The sequence below is a fragment of the Triticum dicoccoides genome, chromosome 3B, assembly GCF_002162155.2.
Source record: "Triticum dicoccoides isolate Atlit2015 ecotype Zavitan chromosome 3B, WEW_v2.0, whole genome shotgun sequence".
Classification (NCBI taxonomy): Eukaryota; Viridiplantae; Streptophyta; class Magnoliopsida; order Poales; family Poaceae; genus Triticum; species Triticum dicoccoides.
In genome coordinates, this window is record NC_041385.1 from 124,492,648 (window position 1) to 124,505,175 (window position 12,528).

The 12,528-nt window shown below is 43.7% G+C and overlaps 1 protein-coding gene across 2 annotated transcripts; it reads right to left on the minus strand.

Annotated features, from left to right (window-relative positions):
- Positions 1-428: 428 nt before the first annotated feature.
- LOC119275105 (ATP-dependent RNA helicase DEAH11, chloroplastic-like) lies at positions 429-10,633 on the minus strand. Of its 2 annotated transcripts, none has more exons than XM_037555890.1 (5): positions 9,641-10,633; positions 6,075-9,228; positions 2,248-3,794; positions 2,039-2,149; positions 429-967 (listed from the first exon to the last, which is right to left on the minus strand). In XM_037555890.1, the coding sequence occupies exons 1-3, from the start codon at positions 10,439-10,441 to the stop codon at positions 2,512-2,514; spliced, it is 5,238 nt and encodes a 1,745-aa protein (XP_037411787.1). In that variant the 5' UTR covers positions 10,442-10,633; the 3' UTR covers positions 429-967; positions 2,039-2,149; positions 2,248-2,511. The 2 variants fall into 2 exon arrangements, with proteins under 2 accessions (XP_037411787.1, XP_037411788.1); XM_037555891.1 differs by lacking the exon at positions 429-967 and adding an exon at positions 976-1,527.
- Positions 10,634-12,528: the final 1,895 nt, after the last annotated feature.

Here is a 12,528-nt window from a genome sequence, read left to right on the forward strand (position 1 = left end):
ATCGCATATTTTTAGACCTGGGCTAGGAGGTGAACATCACCACGCTCGGTAATCTGGTTGAGGTTACCATGGTTTTTTTCTGGCTCGTTTGGTTATAATACTTTTCAAAATATTTTAAGTTCTAATAATTTTGTTCTACTCCCAATTGGCTGAAGTAAAAAAAAAGAACCTGATGTGCATCTGGTCCATTCACTCATCCGTTGTTTGTATAGCCAGCCATTCTCTGTTTTGCTCTTGTGCTTTCCGATCCAAATTATCATCTTAAATTTGTTAGTCACGGATATGTCTTAGACATGTTTTAGTGTTAGGTACATCCGTATCTAGACAAATCTAAGACAACTAATTTGGGACGGAGGTAATATTATAATGCAACAGCACAACTCCTGCCAGTTAACATAGAATAAAAAAAATGTCCTGGTAACGCCAGGTGATGATTAAGTGCACAGCTCAGATGATCTAATTCGGATTGCTTCACAAATAGTCTTCCGCTCCTGGTATCAGCATACAACAAGCACATCATGATCATAGCATGATCAGTGTGAACCGTCATCACAAATTCGCTAGATACTCCCTCCGTCCGGAAATACTTGTCATCAAAATGGATGAAAATGAATGTATCTACAACTAAAATGCATCTAGATACATCCATTTCAATGACAAGTATTTCCGGACGGAGGGAGTATCTGTTAGCAAGAGTGCACAACTGTTCCACTTTTTTTACTACAATAGTGGTGTGTAGAATTCAACAAAGGCACCACCCCTGGATGGCTTCAATCTCTAGACCGTGTGAATCGCAGCATCTTACCCCTGCCACAAGATCCTCTCGGAGGCTCGTGTGCCTCCGAGATGTCGCTTCTTCCTCTGGCTTGCCTTGCAACACCGGTGCTGCTCGCTGCAGGATGCTTAGATTGCTGATCCTCCTTTTGGATCGATATATAAAAGGTTTGGAAATACAGCAAGAAATAACCTAGCAGATATGGAAGGGTTTGTTAAAAAACAGGACAATGGACTGGAGATGTACCAAAAACGATGAGAACCAGTTAACATTACAACAATCTGATCATGACAACTTTTATAAACACAGAAAGTGAAGTCAGCCTCTTCTCGTCCAGCTACAATAATCCTAAAACAGCACTCTGATCAGCGATAACAAGATACTATGAAGCTGAAATACAGTAATATAAGCAAGCGGCTGGCAGCAGTCAAAAGAAAGGAAAATATAACACGACTGCATTTTGTAACTGAGCAGCCCTTTTCTGGAGTATTAAGGAAGGAATGCTAATTGACGTTTCATTTCTTCGTCTTTTTTCATGAAAGAAGACAATTGCCCTAGGTATATGACTGAAAACATCCTGAAATGTACTCCAGAAAAGTACATTTCACCTTTGGTTAGTCTTTTCTTACTGGATCAAGAAAAGTTCTCTTTGTACTACATGTGTAGTCACTTGATCTTGGCAACAAGGGTGTTGATCGAAGGTTGTGCATCCTGGAAGATGCAATATTCTGTGGTCCTTTCATTCAGATGGTCTAAAACAAAGTATTTGGAAAAAACAATCACAAAAATGCAGAAATCCATTGGCATAAATGGGACATAATTCGAAAGTGTGAATTGTGAGGACTCGTAATTGCAAAATGAATCCTACATACAAGCAGAGAATAAGCGCAGATTTCCTAGGCAGGCCATAACTCTACCTAAATCCTACATACAAGCAGACAATCAGCTAACATATTTCTTAGAAGTTTCTTCAGTACATGATGCAATCTCAACACATGACTATGCATATGCACAGCTATAGCGTATAACTATACATTGACAAATTAACAATCAGAAATAATGAGATGGGATATTCATCCACAGCACACTATTCAAACAGTAACAACATACAGTAACTGGGAAGAACATAGCAGCAATGAAAACGAGGCTCAGAGTAACTGGCAAGAACAAGTCACCACACAAAAGAAAATCATCGTGCTCATCCCTAAGCACCACCGAGGCAACAAAAATAAAGAATTTGCAGAAGAAAATCACATATCCAACCTCTTAGAACGTTTGTGCATTGCTGGGACACTGGAGGAGGGCTTCACTGATTTTGAAAAGGAAATGTGCCCTCCCTTCTTCAGAGCCTTCATCTCACACACTTCCTTCAAACTAGCCAAAAAATTGTATGAAGTATGAAATAAGCATGAAATCCAAAAAATGGTACCATGGCATCACACAATAAAGTGATTTGGGGAACAAACACTCACCCTTAGCAGCTTGGAGTGGATCGGCAGGGAATCAGGAGAGAAGCATTCAGCCAGACGTAGATACCTCCTGGATGCGCCCCTTCTTGCACATTTTATGGCTTTAATAATTGCAATACCTTCGCAGCTTGACGATTACTGCATGCTTCAGCACCAACAATTCACATATTTTGCCTAATGTGGCAATGTCCAAGATTTGGCAACAGTTTGCTAACATACAGGTTTTCCACGACGCAGGACTGCCAGCAGTAAATCTACACCTAGGTTCTACACAATGTCCACAAAGGATTGGTGCGCGGATCTGAGATGGCCATAACACTCCTCGCTACTCCTGAAGTTCGCCAAGCATGCCCAGCAAATGTGGCAGCCGCATCTGCACTCAACATGGTTGCAGCCTTCAGCTTTTTCGATCGTGTATCCACAGGAAGGGCAGTTCTTCACATTCTCCTTCCCTTTGCGCCATTCAAGAAGTGTTGCGTCTGGGTCTTCCTTGTATTCTTTGTAAGCCTCACAGGATATGAAAGGATGATACTCGAGATGGCACTTGGTGCAGATCTCCACATAGCAAGCCCCACAGACAAAAGGCCTGGTCTCTGCATCTGGAGCTGCCACCTGGTAGATGGATCGGCAATCCGGTGTTGGGCAGAAACGGTATATTCCTGCCCTAGATGCAACAAATGCCCTTAAGGAAGCTCTGAATAGGTCCTCCAGCTTCTCATTTGACACGAGGTGCTTCAGATCAACAATGAGGAATGGCTTCTTGCACCCAGTTTTGAGGCAACAAACAGGGAACCCATCATGCGATTTTGTTGCAACTTCACACTGATCCACCAAGCAAGCCCGACAAAATATGTGCCCACACGATTCAAGCTTAAAAGGATCTTCCGTCTCACACAAGCAAATAGGGCATGCATCCATTGAAAGCTCATTGTCAGCCACCCTTTGATTATCTTCTTTACCGCCTCCAAAATTCTCTGACGGAAGGTGAACCGGGACATTGTGTTTAACTGAGGTTATCAGCTCAGAGATCATCCCCTCCACCCTTCGCTTATCCTCTTTACTGCCCCAAACTTTAAGTATATGGCGGTGTTTATGTAACTCAACCTTTACCGAGGGCGTCACAGTCTTGAATCCTTCCAGATCAACTCCAAAATTTTCTACTGTTTTCTTCATCAAGTCTGGAGGGAGGTTATGCCCACGAAGACAAATTTCAAGAGGCCGCTTCTCAAGGAGCTGTGGAAGTGCATGGACCAATTTCGCTTCCGCTTCAGCCATGTGATGTTGGTGTCCAAAGACTTTAATATTTAGACTTTGCCTGTCATACAAAATGTAAGTACCAGTTTCTTGTTCAATTGATTTCAAATGGGCTACGCCATCACGGGATAAGAGCATCTGAACTGCACTTAATGTCAGATCAGGGTGGTTTATGGTTTTCCCTTTCATCAAAATCTCAAGCGGCCTTCTCAGATCTGCTATTGTTTTTGTGGCATTTGCAGTGAGCTTTACTCGGAAAATACCATTCTCGGTCTTCTCATAATTGTAAGACACACCTGCATAAAGTACACTGATTAAGACTTCGAACTTGCCAGCAGATATAAAATTATGTGCTAAACATTCTTCTTGTACATAAATTGGAACCTGATGAGTTTGCTGGTTTTGAGAAACATCAATGAAGTAGCACACACATTAATTCGACACAAAATTTACATTGATATTTGGAAACAGATGATGTTATGATTTTATCAGTGGAGATTCTACATGTTAGCTGAGGGATCAGCTGACCCACAGATTTTTTATCACACCCTTAGTTTCATTCAGATGTGTGTAAAAAAGTAGAAAATTTCAGAGAGATTAATGCACTTGAACCCACAGCCTTTTTGTCGCTGGCGCCGCCACTGGATTTTATGCTTCTCATGAAGATATTGAGATAAAATAGACAATGAGCTATATAATACTCATGTTCCCCGGTTCAAATTTATATGAGCCACAACTCATAATGGTTTTCTCCCTGGAGCAAGCGAAGACTTAGAAAAAATGTAATTGAGAAAAATGGCTTTGCCCATAATATAGATTCTTTATTAGCTAATATAAATTCTTTGAAGAATGGTCGCGTTTTTATATAATTAGTCTTTCTTTTGAGCTTGTCTATTACGGTACAGAAAAATCAATCCTGTCACTCTTAAAGAACAGGTAAAGGGAATTCAAGCTAAGGGACCCAATGAGGAAATTCCTTATTTGGCACTACATTAAAATGTGCTTCCCTATTTGGGCCTGGAAAAAAATACTTTCCTATTTCACACTGCCTCTAACTTGTATGCCTTTTATGACACTGTCGTCTATTTTGGCCACTAACGGTGTTAATAACACCTGAAAAGACGCTTTTGCCTCCAATGTAGTATGTGACCAAAATTTTGACCAAAGCACTGTGATGAATTTTGGAGGACATTTAGATTTTTTTTCATTGTTACATGGACAGATGATACATACATACATACATTAGGTAGTACACGCACACATCCCCTCAAAAAAAAAGGTAGTACATGCAAACATTACATGCCAGCCAGGCGGCCACTAGTAGCAGTACACGACTACACGCCCCGACCAGACTGCAACGTGCGCACAAAGGCGTGCCATAAGGCGGCAGCTTAATTCCTCCTCCATCTCCCACACGTGCGCTTCCGGCAAGAACGATGGTCACGGTGGCGGGCTGGTGGCACAGCTGCTGGAGGAGGCACACGCTGGGGTTCATGGCAGCGTATCCACCAGCACCCGGAGCTGGCATTCCAGGAGCAGCACACCTCCATGCTTGACGCCCTAGCTGTCCCCTACATCCGCGTTGTGGCACTGCAGCGCCGTAAACCGACCACGCAGATGAGCTCACTGACCACCAGCAGCAGCGGGCGGCCGTTTCACGCAACACCGTCCACCCCCAGACCCTGGACCTGCACCTCTCTTCACTGGTACCGCTACCTCCGCCAACGGCCACGGACCGCCGATACCTGCACCTCTCTTCACTGGTATTGCTACCTCCGCCAACGGCCACGGACCGCGATACCTGCACCTTCTGTTTGTCGATCTGGCACTCCCGCTCGATGAGTTTGCACACCTAGCGGACGACCGTGCCGGAGGCAGAGGGGGACAGCAAGGACAAGGACACACAGGGGCAGGGGCAGGGTCGTGTGTGCACGCAGAGGCCGTGCAGGCACTGCGCCGTAGGGCACGGGCGGCTGCTTCCAGCAGTACCAATGACCGCTTCAGTCGATCTTGGGTGGGGATTGGGGGAGAAATTGAAGGGGATGGATCGGTGGACAAAGAGTGGGGAGGGAGAGAGCGACTTGGGCGCGATGGCCTGTTTTTTTTTTCCTTTCTAGTGTTGTACAGCCAGCGGTAGTTTCGTCCATGCAACAAAAAACTGACAGGTCTTAGACGTGATATGCTAGCGGTGGTTGGCGGTGTCACGAAAGGCATGAAAATTAGATCCGGTGCCAAATAGGGAAGAAAGTTTTTTCCAGGGTCAAACAGGGAAGTCATTACTTTCCTAGTGTCAAATAAGGAAAGGTACTAAAGGCATGAAAAATCTTGAAGTTTCACAAAAAAGAAAACACTGCAAAGTCAATAGCAGTAAGTTCCTCCCTAGGGAGACGAGGGTCCTAGATGAGTTTCCCGAAAAGATGGCTCAGAAAGTCTGGCTACATCGTATAAAACTAAACTAAGTGAAAAAAGAAAGACAAAAAGGAATACAAAAGCAACCACAATGAGGAAGGAGAGATTCAACCAATAGAACAGTGAAAAAAATCAATGCATTTAGCGAATGAGGAATGCAGGCACACCTTTTTGGCTTCGGAAGCTCTCAAGCAGAGAAGTCACTTCCTGGCTGATAACATTGTAAACACGCACTGAACAGGACATAGTGCTATGAAATACATGCTTGCACTGTATTATCTGCCAAGGTTGACAACAAGGAAGAATACTTCCTTCAAGATGGTCCAGTGCTCTTGCAGCTTCTCGATGAAGATTTCCATCAAAAGTTAAAGTTGCTCTCATCATCGAGTCATTTTCCTCGGGAGGGAACACTTCAACACAGAAACTTTTTCCAGGAAAACTCTTGTTTGGCATGAATGGAGAAATTTCTCTAATCAGCGCTTCTTCGCATACAGAAACAGAGGGGCTAGCTATAGTGGCTTCCTTGACCCTGAGCAGACGGATATTAAGGATTCTCCTTGTTGTTGTGCTGCGAAAAGCATCATATAGTTCCGGCTCCGATACATGCAATGGAATTCTTTCGACAAATACACAGTTCTCCTCCTTCTTACTAACCCTACAACTGATATACCTTCCATCGATTCCTAAGGCAAAGCAGTCATCTACAACAGATTGAGCTTCCCCACTGGCACATGTTACAAGTGCAAGGCCCCTGCTTTCCTTACGTGGCCAACATAATTTAGCTCTTACTGAAGGAAATCGTAAACCTTGATTATCAGGAGAACATACAGGAACTATTTTTAGAGAGGAACCATAAAATTCTACCCCGTTCAATTTTGAGACAGCATCTTCAGCATTTTCAGGTTTGAGGAATGTAATCTTCCCCCATTTAGTTTCACCTGAGCCTAGCCGGAAATTTCCACTGGATTTATGAAAATTAGCAACACCGGAAACAAGACTATCCACCAAGCTAATAAGCTCCTTGTCATTGATGTCATTTGCATTTTGATGTAGAACCTCTACTGTCAGATATCTCTTCCCAAGTTCTAAATGTTTGACTTCCGCACCTGAGCCAAATAGTGCAATAGGAGAACTGCCTGACCTCTCGGGAAATAAACTTCTCTCAAGGCACTCGTTCCTCATCAACTTACCTTCACATTCCAAAGCATTGTTAACAATGCAAAAGACCTTTTCCATGTGCTGTGCGGTAGCAAATAACACAACTTCGTTATTGTTAAAGTTAACTTCGACAGTTACTCGGTCATCCCTGCAATCTTCCTTGAGACGTGAGATGATCTTCTGCTGATTTTGGCCAGATTTGCCAACAAATTTTCCCAGCAAGTTATTACCAAGCCCACTAATCACCTTTATCTGCAATTTATGTTTCTCCAGTTGCTGAATGGAAGACATTGGGTGAATTGCATACAAAGCATCATGATCAACAGCAGTTACGCATACCAGATATTGATTTGGGACGGATAAGATTTCTGAAAACACCACCCAATCTGGCTTGGTACCATAATTGAGCAATGAGCATGAGGGATGAAGGTTCACAATCTGATCTGTCGAAATCACCTGGTAACCAAACCTTTCATGTCCTAAAAACATAGCAAGATTACCTGCAAGAGATGACAGGATAATTCTTTTTAGCAACTTATCATGCTCACTGGGAGCCTCAGGATTCCAACACCAATAACTTGGGATTATAATTTTCAACTCATGCTTTAGACAATTTTCAAGTTCTGATATAGTTTCCTGGCACCTCCTCATGGTTTTGGCGTTGATGCTGTTCTGCCAACACCACATGTTCCTGTTTTCATGCCCGTCCTCCCATTTCTTATAAACAGCGAGTAGAGTGAACAGATCTCCATCTTGGTGACACAAACGGACTTTCTGAAGGTCAGCTTTGTGTTTCTCCTCATCAGTGCCCACTCTACAAAAGATGCTGCTAGAATTTGCCATAACTGCAGCTAAAACTACACCTTCCTTCCTCAAACCAAAACCAAAGCAATCAAGCATAATTTTTCCAAGCCTTGGCTCAATTCCCAATTTGACCAAGTGGCGTCCGGTATCAGTCAGCTCATAGCAATTACAATTACATTTGACAGCACCCAACTGTTCAAGGTTCTTCACAGCCATATTGATCGCTTCTGGATTCGGGGCATCAACAAACTCAAAATTCCGTGCATCTTTAACACCCAAAGCAAGTATTCTTAGAACAGCAGTGCCAAGATGAACTTTTTGGATTTCAGGTTCTTGATGCAGTTCCATCATACTGAAGTCGGCTTCGGAGTAAAGTCTATAACACTTCCCCACTCCCGTTCGACCTGCCCGGCCAGCGCGTTGATTAGCTGAACTTTGGGAAATCCAATTGACTTTCAGAACATTAAGACCACTGCTAGGCACAAATCTGCTGTCCTTGACCAGTCCAGAATCAACAACATACTTCACTTCTTTTATAGTAAGTGATGTTTCAGCTATATTGGTGCAGAAGATAATTTTTCTCATTCCAGAATAACTTTTGAAAACACGACTCTGTTCCACAGGGGAAAGCTTTCCATGCATAGGAAGTACCACCGCACTTGCATCGGTGAAATTTTCACAAGCCCATTCAACTTCTAGCTGGGATGTCAAGAAAGCAAGGATGGCACCCTCTTCTTCATTCTTGTGGATGATGCTTACCTGTCTTATAACATCATTGACATAAGAAGCAGCAGCACAAGGACCACACAAAGAGTTTGGCACAATATTGAAAGAAGCATCAACTGATACATCAGGTACATATTTAATTTCAACAGGAAAATTTCTCCCTTTCACATGGAATGTTTGGCAGCCATAAAAGTATTCAGCAAGTCTATTAGCATCAGCAGTGGCAGACATTATAATGAGTCGCAAATCCAACCTATCAAGCAGCTTCTGCTTGATCAAAGCTAAGAGAAGATCGGTGTTCAAACTTCTTTCATGAGCTTCATCAACAATGATATAGGAAATGCCATTCAGGTCCGCATCGTTCATACAGTGATGTAGAAGACAACTATCTGTGCAAAATATAATCTTCGAACTGAAGTTTTGATAATTCAAAAAGCTTGAATATGACGACACAAAATTGTCCGCATAGCAGCCCTTGCTTTCTTCATCGACTCTATGTGCCAATGATAAAGCAGCAATTTTCCGAGGTTGCGTACAGACAACTGAATCATTACCAGAAAGACCTGAGTCAGCAAGAAACTGAACTAGTTGTGTGCTTTTCCCAGAACCAGTTTCCCCGATTAAGATCATAACCTGTAGAGAAGAAAGCTCGTATAATTAAACCTTGACTTTTGCATCAGCATGTTACGGCCGGCAAATTCAAATAAACAAGTGAAACTAAATGGTGCACTGCAATATAATAACATGCACATGACAAAGCTCCACAAGCACGGCTCTTTCTCCTTGATTCTAAGCATGCAAATCCATAGTTTAAAAGGCAAACCGAGGCAGGCGCCTAAGCATGCCTAGGCACTAGGTTATAGAAAAAATTCTAGTGCTTTATTGCGCTTAAGCTGCACTTTGGTCAGAAAAGCACAAGGCGGTGGCAAAACGCACAATTAACACCTGGTGCTTTTTTTAACTCTCAAAAATCATATAAACTATCAAATGGCTCACACTGCATTGCAAATTTGCAGCCATCACAATAAAACTGCAGAAAAGTCACCTGGTTATTGAAAATGTGATTGAGAATCTTTCTGCGGTATGAGTAGATTGGTAGCCCCTCGTTGAGCCTCCTGCACTCGCGCATCATCATCATGTGCAACCTCACAAAGTCCACATCCTCTCCTTCCCCAATCCCAAACACATCCACCCCTTCCTCCTCCACCTCCTCCTCGTCATCCGTCCCACGTAACATGGCACGCCTTATCGAACTCATCGCTGCTTTGTACTCGGCAATTTTGGCATCTACCAATTCCTTCTCAGCCTCCAATGTTTTCTTCTGGAGATTGAACTGATCGAAGTCGCGGAAGTTATTGTGACCGCGAAGGCGGCGTTTAACAGACTGGATGGAGACCGCAAGCTCAGCGGAGCGGGCGGCGGAGCGGGAGACGAGGCCGGAGTCGAGGAGGCGGGACGCGTGGGAGGCGAAGAGGGAGGCGACGAGGGGGAAGGCGTGGGAGGCGAGGGCGGCGTCGGGGAGGTACGGGGTGAGGAGGTGGAGGCCGTCGAGGCGGAGCGACCAGAGCTCGCGCGCGGCGGCCGCGGCGGCTGGGAGGGAGCGGAAGAGGAGTCGGGCGGCCTGGCGGCCGGCGGAGCAGACGGAGAGGTTGTCGGGGGGCGGCGACTGGAGGCCCGCGACGAGGGCGTCGACCTCCGTGGCCGGCGGGGAGGAGAAGCTGGGGCCCGCGCGGAGGAGGATCACCGCGAACTGCCGCGCGTGAGGGGGCGGCTGGCGGTGGAGGTGGGGAGGCGGCGAGAACCGGTCCGGCGGGCGGAAGGGGCGGCGGTCCTGAGACGGACGCATGGCGTCGGCGTGCGGTCCGAGGGTTTTGGAGGGTTTCGGCGATGGTCAGAATCGAGGTCGCGGGGGAAGCCCTGCCCTGGGTCGCCGGAGTCGGTGCGGTCGCGCTTCCAGGGGACGGGGCGAGATTCTGGTTCGAACTCGACTACTCCTCGTCTTCTCCGCTTCGTGCTCCCGTAAATCTTTCTCGTTTCCTTTTCCTGCAAATTTTTTTATCGGATACTACTAAGTCCTTGCACAAAAGTTGTGCAAGGAATAAATATTTATATATACCTTAAAATAAAATAAATATTTAACTATTCACCTCACGTGTATATAAAATGAGAAATCATATCTAACAAATGTCAGAATTTTCGTCCCTCCCGACAAACGTGCTCGTCACAAACGCTTCTCTGTCCAAATACGCCCGCCCACCGCACTAGCTAGCACCTCAAGCATCTACATGAGTGACATGTGTTTGAATCCTAGTTCTCTCTCTTTTCTATGGGATCTCTCGGGTACATAAGATTACGGCGGCGAAAAAGTATTTTGATAGACGCTTCTGCTCGTTTGGGAATATTCCTGAATTTATAGGCCAGAAATTAGGGTTGGAGGACTCGGGACGGGGGGGGGGTGTCAAATAACGTCATGACTTGATCACTTGAGCTCAACTCAATGATGAGAAGACTGTTGACACTCCCTTGGAGGGGGATGGGGGAAGCCAGGGGGCGCGTCCTGAGGGTTTGTGGAGTCCTCGGAACTCTTCTGACTTCTTCTCCAAGTCCCATGTGTGTCTTTTGTTCCAGAAAAGATTATCGCGAAAGTTTTATTCCGTTTGGACTCCGTTTGATATTCCTTTTCTGTAAGACTCAAAAAACAAGTAAAAAACAAAAACTGACATTGGGCTCTAAGTTAATAAGTTAATCCCAAAAATAATATAAAATAGCATATTAATGCATATAAAGCATCCAAAACAGATAATATAATAGCATGGAACAATCAAAAATTATAGATACGTTGGAGATGTATCAACCGCCAACGGTCCACCAACGTTATGAGAGCCATGTGGACAAGCGTCGGCGGCGTATGCTTGAACTGGAGCACGAAACCCAACAATCTAGCTCTCCTGTAACACGGCTCGTAGCGACTATCGTACTTCATCTCTTTGACCTTGGTGTGGATCCTCATACGTAATGGCGGAGGCATCTGTCAATGTGCACACGAAAATAGTTAGTAAAAACTTTTGGGAAGGCAATTTTTGATGGAAGACGTTGATCATTGCTATTTACCATTCCATTCTCGATGTAACGGGTGCGATGACCGTTGTCGAATGCCGGGTCAAGCAGAGTGTAATTAGTGTCAATCGCCAGACCAGGGGGGCTCCTGAAATAAGAGCATTCTTTTAATCAGTATATAATCATATCATATTAAACCATTCAACTAACATCAATCATATCATATTCAACAAATGTAAAAAAATACCATGAAAATGAACTACGGTTCATCTTCAAACTAGTTAATCAATCCTTTCAATCCATAATATCACATAACCGATCATATTCAACCATTCAACTAACATCAATCATATCATATTCAACAATTGTAAAAATAATAATATTATAAAGATTAACTAGGTTCACCTTCAAACTAGGTTCATCTTCAAACCAGTTAGCAAATCAAACATCAATCAAACATATTCAACCACATCACCGCATCAATCACATTCAAACATATTTAACCACATCAAACATCAATAAATAGTTCAATTTTTTTAACATGAACTAGGGTTCATCAACTATATAAATCATATTCTACTTCAACCACATCACCGCGTCAATCATATTCAACCACATCACCGCATCAATCATATTCAAACATTTTTAACCACATCAAACATTAATAAATTATTCAAAAAAATATTAGCATGAATTAGGGTTCATCAACTATATAAGATAGGCTCTATCATATTCAACTGCATCAAACATCATATTACTCCTAACTAAACAAACCTAAAAACAACAAAAAATCAAAATCTACTAGATGAAATATGGTTCATCTTGTGCCAAATAATGCGTCGAATCGAAAACTTTTTAACTAAAACAAATTGAGGG

What these genes read in the sequence shown, in the direction of transcription:
- LOC119275105 (XM_037555890.1), bottom strand. Translation starts at nt 10,441, where the DNA reads ATGCGTCCGTCTCAGGACCGCCGCCCCTTCCGCCCGCCGGACCGGTTC. An exon ending in ATCACATTTTCAATAACCAG is followed by an intron (nt 9,229 to 9,640) that starts GTGACTTTTCTG and finishes TCTTCTCTACAG; the next exon opens with GTTATGATCTTAATCGGGGA. An exon ending in GAGCTTCCGAAGCCAAAAAG is followed by an intron (nt 3,795 to 6,074) that starts GTGTGCCTGCAT and finishes TACTTTATGCAG; the next exon opens with GTGTGTCTTACAATTATGAG.